Source organism: Varanus komodoensis, unplaced genomic scaffold (assembly GCF_004798865.1).
Source record: "Varanus komodoensis strain SLA01 unplaced genomic scaffold, ASM479886v1 scaffold41, whole genome shotgun sequence".
In the NCBI taxonomy this organism is placed as follows: domain Eukaryota; kingdom Metazoa; phylum Chordata; class Lepidosauria; order Squamata; family Varanidae; genus Varanus; species Varanus komodoensis.
This window is the reverse complement of record NW_025335954.1, coordinates 6,058,013-6,073,111: the sequence shown is the minus strand read 5'-3', so window position 1 is coordinate 6,073,111 and position 15,099 is coordinate 6,058,013. Positions and strand designations below refer to the sequence as shown.

Genomic DNA, 15,099 nt, shown 5'->3' with positions numbered 1-15,099 from the left:
CATCTGGAGGGCACCAGATAGGAAAGGGCTGTGTTCATTCCACAATGGCAGGTTTCAACTGCAACGAAGAATCCTGTGGCACCTTAGGCAGTTTTTCCCAATCTGGTGCTCTCCGAATAATCTTAGACTTCCATCTCTCCGCATGGCCAAGGGTCAGGAATTCTGGGATCTGCAGCCCAAGAAATGTGAAAGACACCAAGTTGGAGAAGGCTGTCTTGAAGACTAAAATAAACAAGTAGGGAAGGCGCTTTTTTGTCTTAAGACAGAAGAGAAAAAAATAGTCCGAAGAACCTTCTATTATGCTCAACATAATATAGTTGAGCATAAAGTTTCGAAAAGAACTTTCCTTCTTCAGTCTTCGGATGCATTTTAAGACAGAATAAACACTGGAAAGGCTTTTTAAGACAGATTTGGAGAAAGAAAAGTGTTCCCTAAGGAAGAAGATCCCATATCCGGAACACACTGGGCGTAACAAAAGCCACCTGAGAGAATTTTTCGTTTTGAGGCTTAGAGTTTATTCTGACCCGCAGTTTATCCGTGGATGCTGTCCATTGCCCCAGGAAGGAAGTGTCTAGAAACGTTTAATCCAGAATAAAGCTGTTAGTCTTTAGAGTGGCACAAGTCTCTTCGTCGTTCATGTAGATGAACGCGGCCACCCCCGAAAAGTGGTTCGGTCATGAGCCGGAAGTGCAGGTTGCGTCTGCCGGTCTCTAGACGCAACTCTCCGTCACAGGCTTCCTCGCGTCACGTGTCGACGGAATCAGCTGATTGTTCTTTCCGTTGCCGGCGGCAAGGCTGAGCCAGAGGGAGAGGCTGGCAGGCGGGCGAGCGGTCGGGCGCGGCAGGGATGGCAGCCGCGGTGGGGCCGGGAACCCGCACGAAGACCAAGAAGAAGCACTTCGTGCCGCAGCGCGTGAAGGTGCTGCGGTCGGCCAACCCTCTGCTGGGCGTCTTGGGTTGGGGGATCAACCACCAGGTAACCCGCTGGGTCTCACCCTTCCTCGTGTGGGGTGAGAGGTGGGGTCTCCCCTTGCAGGATCTGTGGCTGGGAGGGAGGAAGGGCGGTTCTCACTCTGAACCTATTCACAAGCCCGCCCTTGTTCAGCACTGGGCGTGCTGCAAGAGCCTCCGCCGAGGCTGACCTTGGTGTCATGCCAGTCTCTTCCCAGAACCATGTTTTATTTCTCCTTGCTTCGGCATGCAATAGCTCAGCCCGCGTGGCTGACTGGCGATGCCTGGAGTAGTACTCTAACACGTCTAGAGGGCAGCAGGGCACAGAGGCTATCGGGGCCATCGTTTCTGCCCTCTTCTACCTGGGCCACCCCCTGGTCCACGCCTTCAGTTTTCCAGTTTTATAAGACACAAGAAGAGGGACTGAAAGGAAACGGAGGAAAAAAAGACAATAGATTCCGTTGCCTAGAGAGATGAGAATATACCAATTCTGGCATCAGTGGTACTCAAGTTTTCTGGTCTGGCATGTTAATTGGGACCCTATTCCACTTTTCTTTCTTCTCTTCTGCAATTTCTCATTTTGCTTCTTGGGCATGTGTTCAAGCTTAATCTGTACCTTTTTAAATGGTGTCTTATTCTTCTGGTTTGTATTTATCATAAGCCCTTTATTGTTGTAAACTCTTTGGAATGCATACTAAAGAATTGTATTATTGAAATATTTCACATTAAATGTTTTTAAAGGAAGGTAATTTAAATGTTTTTAAAATTCTGGTAATTTAAGTAAATTGATTGCTGAACTGATGTCGAATGATGGCTCTCTACACTGTGGGATCTAGCACTGGGGACTGTGCTGGAGGAATCATTATCAAGTTTTGGCACTGAAGCAACAAAAAACCGACACATTTCCCCCAAGATTGCTTCCTTTTCCTGTTGCCATTACTGCCTGCCTTGCTACAAAGTCTAGTGAATCATACTTTCCTACCTGATCCTAGTTTTGCTCAGGAAGTTTTTGAGTCATGCATCACCCAGATGCAACTCTTAAGTTTGCCTTCTGAGAGAGATGTTTGATTAGATTTTCCTTCCTCATTGTGATGCTGTAGCAACCTGTATGCATGTTTTTCTTGTCTTATTTATTTATTTATTTATATCATTTTTATGTCGCACCCATCGCAGAAAGCCTAGGGGCAGCTTCCAAGGCAGGTAAAACATAGAATAGGATGACATTAAAAATTCAGAATATCTCGGCCATAATTTAAAACCAATAAATAAAAACAACAAATTATGTGGTATTTGTAAAACGGTTCCATATAGCAGAGCTGTGCAGGCTTCAAACTTGCAGGATCTACTTTTCAGAAGAACCTGAAGAGCCTGGTACAAAAGGCATGCACTTAGAAGTAAATACCCCTGGGCCCAGGAATTTGTTTTGTGTACAAAAGCTTAATGGAGCTCACAGTTCTTCTATACAGAAATCCACTTCTGCTTACCCCAAGCTTTCTTCATTTCAGCAGTATATTGTTTGGGGGAGGGGAGCAGAGTAATGATTGTGTTGTTGCTGTTGGGGAACAAGTGGGGCACAGAAATCTACATTAAATTTCTCAGTCCATCCATAGATCCAGTCCTATATTCTGCCCACTCCTGAAATACAGCATCTGTGCAGGAAGGTGGGGCAGATACCCTCATGATTTTAGAATTCAGCCTTCTGCATGCTTAAACAGAGCCTTACAATGCACAGTATTCCCTAGCCATTTTTCATCACTGTTGCTCTTCTTTCTTTTTTAGAAAAGGGGGATAGGTTTTGCATATTGCAGGACACAAGGATTTGTGTCAAGGACTCTCAGTGTAGATTCTTGGTCAGAAGTGGGCAGCTTGGTCCCCTGCAGATTGTTTGAACTACACCCCTCCATCCCTAACCACCATGGCCTGTGAAGGGGGTTGTAATCCAAACTTCTGGTGAGTACCATAATTCTCTGCTCATTTAGGTGTTCTGGCTCTTGATTCCTTATTTCAGGAGTGTAGAACCTCAGGCCTGGGAGCTGAATCTAGCCTTTGAAGTTCTCTAGAAGGCTGTGCCTCTTCCCCTTGGCCCAAGCCACTTTCTCTGACCACCAATCATTGAGTGGTTTCCTGGCTTTCCTCATAAGGCTAAGTTGCTGGCAGAAAGAGCTGTAAACTAAAATATGCTGGCTTTTTTCACCCTTTGGCATTCCACTGGAATGCAGCTCCTCAAGAGCCTCTCCAAAATGGAATGTGGCTTTTGGGCTAAAAAAAAGTTTTGGTATCCCTGCTTTAGGTAGAATACATATTCAGTAGGAAAACCAAGTGCGTTTAGGTAGTGAATGCCCCAGTGTTTGAGCTCAGCGTGACAGACTGGATATCTCATTGAGGGACCCCTCCAGAGAATAAGAGAGAGCTTATCTGGGCACTGCAGAAATGTAAAGAATGCAGTGTTCTGATAACTGTGCTAAAGAATTTGAAGGAAAGCTGCAGTTGCTGTCCCAGATCCAGAGGCATCTTCTGTGATGTCGAACCTGCCCTCACGGATGCTTTGAAGGGAGTTGCTTTCCTGATCTTGGATGGGAAGTGCATTAACCAACACCTGGAAACATCACAGGCCTAGAACCGTCAGTGCATATTTTTACATGATGTGTGTTCCTATCTTAGGTAGGAAGACTACATGCTATTGTTGACTCTCCCTTAGCATGGCTGACCCCATTTCCTCTTATTCCAGCAGTTCTATGATCACAAGGGGTGTGTGTGTGTGAGAGAGAGAGAGAACGTGAGTGAGAGCACGCGAGCATCTGAATGCCATGGTACAGCATCAGAAGAATTCAGATTCTGAAAGAAAGGAGGCGGCTGGTACGTGGGCCTTGTCGCATGCCCTTCTGCCTTGCAAACTGTCTTTTATTGCTGTAGGCGTAGCCTTTCAAAGTACGCAAAGCTGAATGCTTCCTTCCGTTTTGCCCTTTGGTGCTTCCAAAGTGTGACTGCTAAATTTGTATTCATGCTTAAAAATAAATTGTACTGAGGCTTATGTTCCCCCACCACTGCCCCAAGAAATTACGAAAAATAGATCTTGTGAAATTAAAACATTTGTCTTGGTATCTATCGCTTTGTCTGGTTGGAAACTATCTGGGTATAGTATCCTGGCTGGCCATTCCCAAATCATTGTAACATCTGATTTTAACCTCTCAAGCCCATGTGTGCACTTTTTCCTCTATATGGGAATGAACATTGATGGTAGCTATCTTTTGGTTTCCATTTAGACCTCCCTTGCTAACACACAAGCAATGTTGGCTCAGATAGCTAGCTCTCTTCTGGCTCTTGCTGTGTAGTAGGAACAATACCAAAGTAACTGAATAATGATCCATATGGCAGTATACGAATGCTTAGCAATCTCCTAATCTTCTCCCTGTAATATCCATTCAAGCTGCTGGTGGTTTTTCCTTCCCATTAGAGCAGGGATGGGGAACCTAAGGCCGGAGCCCAAACTTGGCCTTCTTGGAGCCCCATCCTGGCTCATTGGAGTAGCTTGGACCTACCTCTTCGGTGGTTGCCTGGCTTTTACACAGTTTCCCTATTCTATAAGGCTGAGATGCTTCCCATATGACTTAGTTTCTGGCAGTAAGAATTTTAAGCTATGATATATTGGATTTTTAAAATTTACAGCCTCATCCTTCCCCTTGGTTGCACCCACTGCTAGAATGCAGCTTTCGAGAGCTTCTTTAAAATAGAATTCAGCCTTCAGCCTGAAAGTGTTTCCCTAGCTTTGTATAAGAGAAAGGAACTAGAGCGGACCATACCCTTGGATCACCTGGGTTCACTGGCTTGGGCAAGACATTTCTTCTTGGCCTCAATTTCCCATCTGGGTCCTCAAACTTTGGTATACATTCCACCAAATGGAGATGAGTGCTCAGTTCTAGGGAAGGAAAAGATGTTACAGCATGCTGAGTTGGAAATATTCCTCCAAGCATGAGAAAACAAGCACTCAGTCTACCAGAAATGCTCTGCTAACCAGAAAAGCTGCAGAGAGATGGAGAACATTACCCAACGGCTGTTTCTAGGCTGGCTCCCAGCTCATTTCTCTTCATAGCGATGGTTCATTGCGTTTGTGGAGAGGGAGAGCAAACCACAGCAACCAAATAACCTGTAAAATCTACAGGGTCAATATCAAAATGTTTGCAGATTGTGCTAAACTGAGTCCAAATCCTGGACAAATCTCTCTTGCTGCTTTTCAGGGTTGTTGCTTCATTAAAAATGTACCAGCTATTTGCAACTAAATGCACATGTTTCTGAAAATCAGCTGGAAAAACAGTATGAAATCCAAGCTGTTCTGCTAGTTGGAGTCAGAATGGTTGGGTTGGTGCCAGGATTAGGTAGTACAAGCAACAATGTTAAAGGTGTTCAGGGGCTCTCAGTGCAGGTAATTTACAGCAAAACGTAGGCAGGCTTCCTTTGGCACCGTCTCTGACATGCCAAGGTTATTGTGCCCTGGCAGAGAGTCAGACCACTTGCTGTTGCTGCCCTTTCTTGTTGTTTCTTGATGGGTAGTGGACAATCCTAGTACTCCTGCAGCCACTGCCCCCAAGATGGCTCCCCAGTGAGCCCTACATTGGCTGAATCACCTCAGTCCTTGGGGGTGATCTTATGGCTGAATCAAACCTTCCTATGGAAGGTATTTTGCTCCCAGTCTTCTCAATCTTTCCTCCCTGTGGCCTCATTCTTCTTGTAGTGGGGAGACCTCGGGCCCAGCAGGCAGGGGTGTGCTGGCCTTAGTCAGCTTTATGCATCACCTTCACTGCTGGAGACTCTTTGCTCCGCTGCGTCTGATTCCCACCATCCAAGCTTCTCTGCAGGTACGTGAGGCATTCCATGGCCAGGTAGGGTTCGCAGAACAGGAATTTATTTATTTAAAATATTTCTATGCCGCCCCCATCGCAACAAAGCCTCCGGGCGGCTCGCAAAGGATACATAAATGCATAAATAATAACAATGTAACAATTTAAAAAATTGTTTAAAAAAATTGTCCACTGTCCTCTTGGAGAACTTGGCCACTATGACAGCCGCCTTTCCAAGTGAAGTTGTTCTTATCAGGGTTGACTGAGATCTCCCAACCCCCGGCCCACCTTAATCAAGCTGGTAATACCTTCTGTTGTGCCTGTCTGATTAACTTCCAGTCATGCATGGCTTGCAAGGTGTGGATTCTTCCCCTCTGGATAATAGCAATTCCATACAGTGTTTGGTTTTCCCTAAACAACAGGACACTGCTCTGCAAGATCTGAGTGCTCCTATCCCAGTACTGGATCTTTCCCATTCTTTGTCCAAGGCCCTTGAGCCTGGTACCTCTGTGTTGTTCTACAAAGCAAAGAGCTCACCACCTAGGTAGCCCATCTTGGCACACCAGGACACTCACTGGCTGGATTCTGACAGCGCTGAGAAGAAGGGGAGCATGAAGAAAAGCTAGTGCAGCCCCACGCAGGAGGGAGCCACCGACAGGACCGAAAAGCACCACACATGGAGCCCCATCTTAAAGCACAAGCCCCTAGTGAGTTACAAGATACTTGCTTTCTGCATTTGCCCTCCCGGAGAGGTTTGGTCCTCCTGGCAAGGGAAAGTATGACATGAAACACCTCTGCTTGCAACTCTGTCTCTTTGGCTTGTGGCACGTTCTGTGCATGTTGCTCCTTGAATTCAGCATGCTGCTGGAATGGAGGGCAGCTTGGGAAGGTCAAGGTATTCCCACTGAGCTTCTTGGCCAGATGGGCTTTGTGCACAGATCTCCTAGTGGGAGGGCCTGTTGGTTACAGCACATGGGCTCAAATGTACTCTGCTTTGTCTACATGTTGCAAACCATCTTAGCAAGAGAAAATGGTATTGTCTCTACTTTTGCAAGTTGGTTAAACGCGGGGACGAGGAAAAGAGATTATTTTCCATCACCCCATTAAGTAGTTCTATTTTTGTTTTTCCCTGAAGTTCTTTACTGACCTCTCTCCACCCCCCTGCAATTAACCTGAAAGCTTGGAGACTGAGTTCTGCAATCAATCACTTGCCACAAATCACAATCTCTAATGTCTCACTATTAACCTGACAGTGGGAGGCCAAGCTAAGTGGTGTTTGCTAGCACTGAAATGGAAAATTTGAGGTTGTTACGATGACAGCTAGGAAAGCAGTCCATTCCTTGTTATTTGATTGCTGTTTCTGCTACTCCAGGTGGTATGCCAAGGCATTTAAAGATATACTAGGTTATCTAGAGGTTTGAGGCAATTACCCATCCCAGGCATTTTTTTTAACAAGGTCATTCTTCAGTGTAAAGTTTTAGTTGTATTTTTTGTTTCTTTTGATATGATAGTATGGTACAGGCAGTCCTCAGGTTACAAATGAGTTCCTTTCCTGAGAAAATGGAAATGTGTCTTTAAGTAAAATTTGTATGTAAGTCAGATCACATACAATTGGCCCTCCATGTTCATGGGATCCCTGTGAAAATGAGAAAACTGAATATTCCCCCCTCCAGGCCCAAAATCACCCATGCTGCCTCTTTGCAGCAAGGAAATGCTGCAGAGATTTCTCTCTCCAGATGTGTGGGGCAGGAAGGCATGCTTCAGATGCCTCCCTCTCTCCCCTTTTGCTTCATCTCTATGGTAATGCTTCAGAGGTCTCTCCCCTTTCACTTCCTCGCTCTCTGATGATGCTCTGGGGGTTCTCCCTCCTTCCTCCCTTGCTTCCCTTGGGGACTGCCTTTTTATATTATTGTTATTGTAGTGTTTTATTTATTGTTTCATGCACTGATGTCAACTGCCCAGGAAGTTCAGCTTTGGGGTGGTTTTCTCTATCAGAAGGCCTCTGACAGGCACATGGTAGGCATGTCATGAGCGGAGCTTGCTGGAGCCAGAGGTCAGACTATATGGCCCAGGAGACCCCTTCTGACTCGCTCTGTTTCTATGTATCTTTCTCCAGCGTACCAGAGAGCAGGCTTTTGGCCACACCTCTGTTTGCCTAACATATATGTAGGAGCCCTCTGGATCAGGCCAAAGGTGTCTCCAGTCAGCAGGCTGGTATCATGGTGGCTAATCAGATGCCCGATGGGAAACCTGCAATCAGGTTTCTGAACACAGTGTCCTGCTCATGTTGTTCTTGTTCCGTTTCTTCTGCCACATCCAGGCTCTTACAGATTGTTCACCACAGAGAAGCTGTCCCAGACAGTCCCACTGCTGTAGGCTTAATCAGTCATGTTGAAGCCTGAGCTGTATGAAAGCTGAATCGGTCCTGTTGGTGGGTGGCAGGACCTGAGGTACTCCTGTTATTCTTGGAGAGTTGTCGGAAACCACTGAACGGAAGCGCTGCTGTTTGAAGCTCAGCCGGTGCTGCCTCTGCTACCTGCCTTAGGAGATTGTGTGGGATCAGTATGTAAGCTGCTGTTGATTCTGCAGGGTAAATAGAGGAAAAATGCAGTAAATTCACAAATAACAGCAAAATGCACACGAAGTAATTACACTGTATTCACTGTTAGCACTGCATACCTACCACTTTTTCCCCCATACTGACGCATGTATGTGCATTGGAGCTCTACCTTTACATATTAGCAAAGCTGTGCTTATGCTGCGATTTTGTGGGAGCATGCGAAACCCACAGAAAATGGTTTTTTGTGTGAAGTTCAGCATCTTGAATAACCAGCATATAATTTATTTGTTTTACTGCAGGCAAGTTGCTAGTCCTTATGGTCATAAATATATGCTTGAAATTATGTTGCTAATGCCTGATGCAACCTCAGAAGCCAGAGAGGTGACTGAAGAAGTTTTCCTGTCATTGGGTGCTAAGCGTCAGTGTTCTCAATGGATCCAGACTATTCCATTCTTTTAATTATTATTTTCCTGTTTAAATTATGTGAAATAAGAATGAATGAGCAAGTTTACTTACTGTGCATAATCTGTGCACGTTGCAAATGAGCTTTTCTCGGTTTGGAATTGCTTTAATGCACTTTTTTAAGCAGCATGCCTAACAAATGTTCTTTCAGAGAATCTGTGCTAGAACTGAGCACTGAAAAGCTGAGGGAACCCCCACTTTCTCAGCTAAGGGACAGATATGACTTTACGATGTATCTGTTTCAGAGAGAGTTTTGACTGGGTGTCCCTGTTGCCTTACCCTTCCCATGAGCTTCCTCTAATTGACAGCCTAGCCTACCAAACTTGTTTGCAGTGCCGCTCTCTGAGGTCCATTGGCCTCTAGGCTCTGTTTCTGCTTGGAAAAACATGTCTGTGTAGGAAAAAGTAGGAAGCCAGCATTGGGTGACCAGCCACTGAGTACCAGTTGCTGCATTAGAAGTATGCCACTTGCGCACTTGATGGACTGGCATGTCATCATCTTCAAGGGGTAGGGTACAAGCAAACATGGGCTGCAGATGAGCTCACTGAGTGGCTGGCTGTTAAAACCTCCGTGCAAGGCTGGTTCAGACTGGCTCCTACTCTGATGCCTCCCTCACGGGAGAAAGGGATGTGACATTTATAGAAATATAGAGAGAGACTGAGAGAGAAGGACTATGGGCCAAGGTATTTGAAAGTTTGTGGAGGCTTTATGGTACATGCCATGTTACGGGCCCTGCGCTTCTCTAACACAGAAATTAAGAGTGGGCCTCCAGAAGTTTTGGCCTGTAATTGGCATCAGCCTTAGCCTGTGGTGATGGGTCAGGGAAGATGCAGGCCAGAACATCTGGAGGGCCAAAAGTTGTCCATCCCTGATATAACTCCATGGTTCCCATGCTTTTGCACTGGAGGGTATTTGAAAGAAGCTATCCAAAGGAAGGGGACTATGGGTGTCACAGTGGTTTAAACTGCTGAGCTGCTGGGCTGGTTGATCGAAAGGTCACTGGTTCGAATCTGCACAACAGGGTAAGTGCCTGTTGCTCTGTCCCAGCTCCTGCCAACCTTGCAGTTCGAAAGCATGCAAGTGCAAGTAGATAAAAAGGTACCACTTTGGTGGGGAGACTGCCTGCAGACAAACGCTGGCTCTCTCGGCTAGGAAACTGAGATGAGCACTGCCCCCTAGAGTCAGGCATGACTGGACTTTAATGTCATGGGGAAACCTTTACCTTATTCAAAGGAAGATGCTCTCTCTGCAGTAGGGGAGCCACAGCAAAGCAGCACGTTGGTACCAATCTTTTGTGATTGTTCACGCAATCCAAGATATAAAACAGGTTCTTTCATGCCTGCTTATTTCACAGTTCTTCTCCCCAGATAATTCCAGTCTGCAAAAAAGGGGCTGATGGAAGGACTGAGGCCAAAACAGCCTGGCACGGGTGATCAGGGATCACATACAGATTGACATGTGCTGCTCCGGGCATGAATTTCCCTAGGAAAGCCCTTGCTGAGGCAGACAAAAGATAGTCTTCTCCCAGCATGCTGTCTCCAGTTAGATGCCTCTGGGCAGTTTGCCATCAGAGCACAAAGAAAAATGGCATTCCCATAGATAAAAATGGATTTTCTCCCCCTTCACTGCCCAAACTTTCTGCCTACATACCATTTGCCCTGATGATAGTCCCCAGCATTTTGAGAGCCAGAGATCCCATTCCTATAATCATAGGATAACTGTTCCCAGCTACTGTGCCTGACTGCCATTAGTGGGCCTAGCCTGGGTCTAGGCTCATGGCCCTGCCACCATGCTATGGCAACAATTCCCATAGGTCAGTAATGTGTTGCATGAAGGAATGGTCTCTTCTGTCTGTCCTCCACATGCTGCTAGTCCATTTTAAATTCTTTTTCATCCCAAACCAGATTCCAAGGGAAAGGGTTAGGGCTTTTCTTCTCACCTGAGATGCTAGTTTTCTGCATGCAGGGATTTGGCTGCTCTGGTACCACTTTGAAACTGAGTATAGACCTCCTTTGGGGCAACCTTCTTCACTTTGGTGCTCTCTGTATTGGATCACAACCCCAAGCATCCCAGCCAGCTTGGGGGTTAGAAATTGTGGGAGTTGTAGTCCAGTGCATCTGGAGGGTGTCAGGCTGGGGAGGGCTGCTTTTGAGGGAGTGATATTATTGTTGTCTCCTCTCCTACTGACATATTCCAAGTGACTAATATCATTGCTTCTCTTAATCACAAGAACCACCCAAGTCTCTGGTTGGGAAAGCTCTAGTGTTGGGCTGTTGATCACAACTCTTGGGGGTGGGGGACTCCTTAGTAGCCAGGACTCCTTCTGACAGCCTTGCCCAGGCACAGGCTGGGTGAGTTGTAATGGCGGCACTCAGCAGCCTCATGGTGGACCTACATGCCAGCGATGCCAACTGCTTTGCCTTTGCCTTCTCACTTCAGATCAACGAACTGAGCCAGGTTCCCCAGCCGGTAATGCTGCTTCCTGATGACTTCAAAGCCAGCTCCAAGATTAAGGTGAACAATCACCTTTTCAACAGGTGAGGAGTTGCAGAGGGGTGGAGAGATAAAGAAGGTGTGCCCTCTGGTTCTGCTGCTTGGAGGTGCTGGGGACTGGACCAGGTGCTCTCAGTTGGGCAGAGCCTGGGTCTGCTGGATGTGCGCAGCACCTCCTAGTGGACATGTCCTAGGTTAGCCATCCTCAACCCAATTGCCTTCAGCTGTGTGGGGCTCCAGCCCCCATCATCTTCAGGGATTCTCATCCCACAGAACTGAAGGGCATCTGCTTAAGGTCTGCTGCTCTAGAAGATTTATAGTTCCTTGATTACATATCCCTCCCCCTTCTCTTACCCAGTAAGAGAAGCCTAGAGCAACACCTCTTTTATTTATTTCTTTGCTGTTTCTGTTGCACTTCAGCATAGCTTTCCCTTCTGAGTTCTCTTGATCTTCCTTTCCCACTTTGGTCAAACATCATGTCTCTGATATGCAGCCTGTCTGTGTAAGTGTTCTCTGAGCATCTCATGCTTTCCCCTTCTCTTGCTAATGAGTTTATAAGAGACAGTACTTGCTCCATGGTGAACAGAACAGCTGTATTCTGAGAAAGCTTGCATATGCTATATTTGTATTTTCTGCTTGGTCATGAGGACTAGAAACCTATATCTGCTTCATTCTTATGAAATCTTTTGTTGCCTGAATTACAGATTGCAGCTGTTGTTGCCGCTTTCCTTTGGCTGTCTGTTCCTCCCTGTGAACCTGCATTATAGATTACAAAAGTTTACACAATGCACAATACATGTATTTTATTTCATTTACACCAACCATCCTTAACCTGATGCCCTCCAGATGTTTTGGACAACAACTTGGAGCATTCCCAGATATTGACCTTACTGGCTGGGGCTGATGGGAGTTGAATCACAAAACACCTGGAGGGCATCAGATTGGAGAAGACTGATGTAGACCAGATCTGTATGGGAACTTTCCACTGTTCAGTGCTTTAATTCTAAAAAACCAAAACTGTTCAGGAAACAATTTGGGGAGTGGAATAGTGTCATGGGGTATGGGATGAGTCCTTCTGAAGAGCCCTTGTTTTTGGTGGTACCAAGTTACCTTTTTTTAACTTTATTTTTTAATTCTCATATCTCCTTTACCTTCAGTGTAAGGCATTTATTATTGACATTTGATTATGGGAATCGCCTACACATTTGGGGAAGGGTCCTGTTAGGAGAATTATATGGGATTTTATTCAGTTTTAGTCTGACTGAATGATCTAACCCTCCTGGGACTGTACCATTTCAGAAAGATCAGATAGTGTGTAATTTGACTCCTTCATGTTGAAGTACAGAACAGTCTGCAAGCGCATGCCGAGATAGAAGCCCCTCCCCGCCACTACCCCGCTTGCCTCATATCTCATGCTTAGTATCAATGACACCAGCTCTGCCTTGCTGGTAATGTCACCATTCACAAAACAATGGGAGGTTTGCCCCATGTAGTAGACAAGGCTAATGGTGAGAGGATTACGCAGCATGGGCCCCAGCTTACTGGGTTAATGCCCAGACTGACTCGGGAGGGATTCCTTGCACTAAAGCCTTGCTCACTTCTTGGAGAGAAAGGCCGGCTTCCTGGTAAGGGGAACAGAAGGGGCTTTGCATTTACAAGAATGCAGTGCAAGGGGCTGTTTCCAATGCTGAACTTGTTCCCTCCATAGCTGAGGAATACGAGGCCTGGGCACCATATGTGGCAGAGTCCTGAGGTGGCTGTACCACCTCAGACACCCTTCCCCTAGCCGCTGGAAGTAAGCGCAGCAGAGAATAAGCTGGACTACGGGCTTCTTCAGTGATGTGCTAGTCTTGTTTTTTCTTTTTTGCACAGAGGAGCATTCAAACCATACTCCTCACCCCCAGCCCTGGAATCTGACAAGAGACAGTCGCTCTTCCAGTTCATTCTGCTGCCAGCCAGATGCTCCATTTGTGCAACAGCTAACAATATTTGGCACTCTGTTCTTGCAGGGAAAACCTGCCCGGCCACTTCAAATTCAAGGAGTACTGCCCACAGGTCTTCCGCAATCTCCGGGAACGCTTCAACATTGATGACCTGGATTATCAGGTGGGTAGGCTTACTCTTTTATTCAAAAAGGCCTTTTTGTATCCCTCCTACACAGGCATGTGATACTGATCCAGCTTAGCCAGCAGAGGTCATCCCTTCTCTCCACAGCTGCCCACCTTTCCCCCCACCACGTTTGCTGGCCACGTATGCCAGCTAGTAGAGACACTCAGAGGAGAAAGCACATGGCTAAGGGCCTTCTTGGTGGTTGCACCCTCACTGTGGAACTTCCTTCCCAGAGGTGCCAATTGAGCCAGGTTTGCTCCCTCTCTTCAGAGAATTGGCTGTACCTTTTTTTTAAGGAAAGCCTCTTTAGGACAAGGCTAATGGATAGTATTTTGTCGCTGGCTTTATTCAGGTTTTATATGTGTGGGATGATGCATTTTAATACTCATGATGCATTTATATTTTGTATCGGATAGCTTTAAATCAAGAAACATGTCCAACTTCAGTAACTTGTTCTCAGACCCTTTGGGAATGTTGGTTAGCAAGCCGGGTTGAAATTCAAACCATAACTTGTACTATACATTTCCAGGCATGCCAGTTTGAGGAGTTATAAGTTACTCTGCCTCAAACAATTGGGACTCCCAAGTAAGACTGCTGGACATGCAAATCAGATCACTGGCACGTGTTTTCCCTTAGGAGAAATTGATGCAGAATGGGGAAGGGAAGGCCAGTGGGTTATTAACACTGGTGATATCATAGGAACTTTGCTCCTGCATATGCCTGCCTAGATACCACCATTGTTATAGCTGTTCTCAATAGCTGTTGCAGAACTTACCTTTGTGTGTATTTCCAAGAGAGGCTGGGGTAGGACAGGGATTTTAAAAGTTAACCATGGTGACCCATTCTTTGCCACTCCCCTGCCTCGCTCTCGATTTGGCAGGGGTCTGGTTTCTGAGGATGCAGCCATGCTGGAGCTGTGGGCAGAGTCTGGATCTCACAGGAGCGTTCTCTGACTTTTTCAGGCCTCGCTGACACGCAGTCCACCCACTTACGAGACGGAAGGTGGAGGACGATTCCTCCTCTCTTATGACAGGACTCTGGTAATCAAGGAGATCTCCAGTGAAGATGTGGCTGATGTGCATAGTCTGTTGTCCCACTACCACCAGGTGAGGCAAGTTGGCAGACACTGTTCTCCTCCGTGGCTGTCAGCCCTCCCTGTTCTTTCTGCCAGCACAAATTACCTTTGGAATCCAAGCCTCTTTGTTAAACAGAAAGCCAGTTTTTGTGCTTGAGAGAGCCAGCCTTGCATGTTACAGGTTTGTACACTATTCTGCTAGCCATGGACAGAGAAACAGACAAATGCACAAAACAGTGACAGCTGCTGGGAATTCTTCTCACTTCCTTGCCTACTTGGAATAGGAGCTGCTGCATGTTTTAAAGTTTCTCTTCACAGCCTCAGAAGCAAGAAACTTGTTTTCAAAAATAAGTGAAAGGTTCTCCAATGCTACCTTTGGAGAATGCTGAGCAAATAAAATATTTTCTATAAAGCACCCTGTGCAGCAAGGCATCAGCAGCTGCTTAAACTGTAAAACAGAACCTGCCTGCAACCCATCAAATTCTCCTCTTGGGCCTTGTGGGAAGTGAGGACTGAAGGAAATCGAATCAGACCTGGTTGTGAATGTTATTTTTGGAAAAATAAATTCAGGCAGCCGTGTCAGTCCCTGGGAGTGAGGGTACAGAGCTGTCCTA

At 46.2% G+C, this 15,099-nt stretch overlaps 1 protein-coding gene across 4 annotated transcripts in view; it reads left to right on the top strand.

Annotated features, from left to right (window-relative positions):
* The first annotated feature begins 778 nt into the window (after positions 1-778).
* Positions 779-15,099, top strand: part of PIP4K2C (phosphatidylinositol-5-phosphate 4-kinase type 2 gamma) — a 36,457-nt gene continuing 22,136 nt past the window's right edge. Inside the window, exons 1-5 of one of the 4 annotated variants that reach the window (XM_044443144.1) lie at positions 852-976; positions 8,107-8,376; positions 11,248-11,345; positions 13,311-13,407; positions 14,373-14,516. In XM_044443144.1, coding sequence (XP_044299079.1) covers positions 11,281-11,345; positions 13,311-13,407; positions 14,373-14,516 — 306 coding nt within the window. In that variant the 5' untranslated portion in view covers positions 852-976; positions 8,107-8,376; positions 11,248-11,280. Of the gene's footprint in view, positions 977-1,110; positions 6,494-8,106; positions 8,377-11,247; positions 11,346-13,310; positions 13,408-14,372; positions 14,517-15,099 lie in introns of those variants that run through there. The other 3 variants (XM_044443143.1, XM_044443140.1, XM_044443141.1) reach the window with 3 other exon arrangements.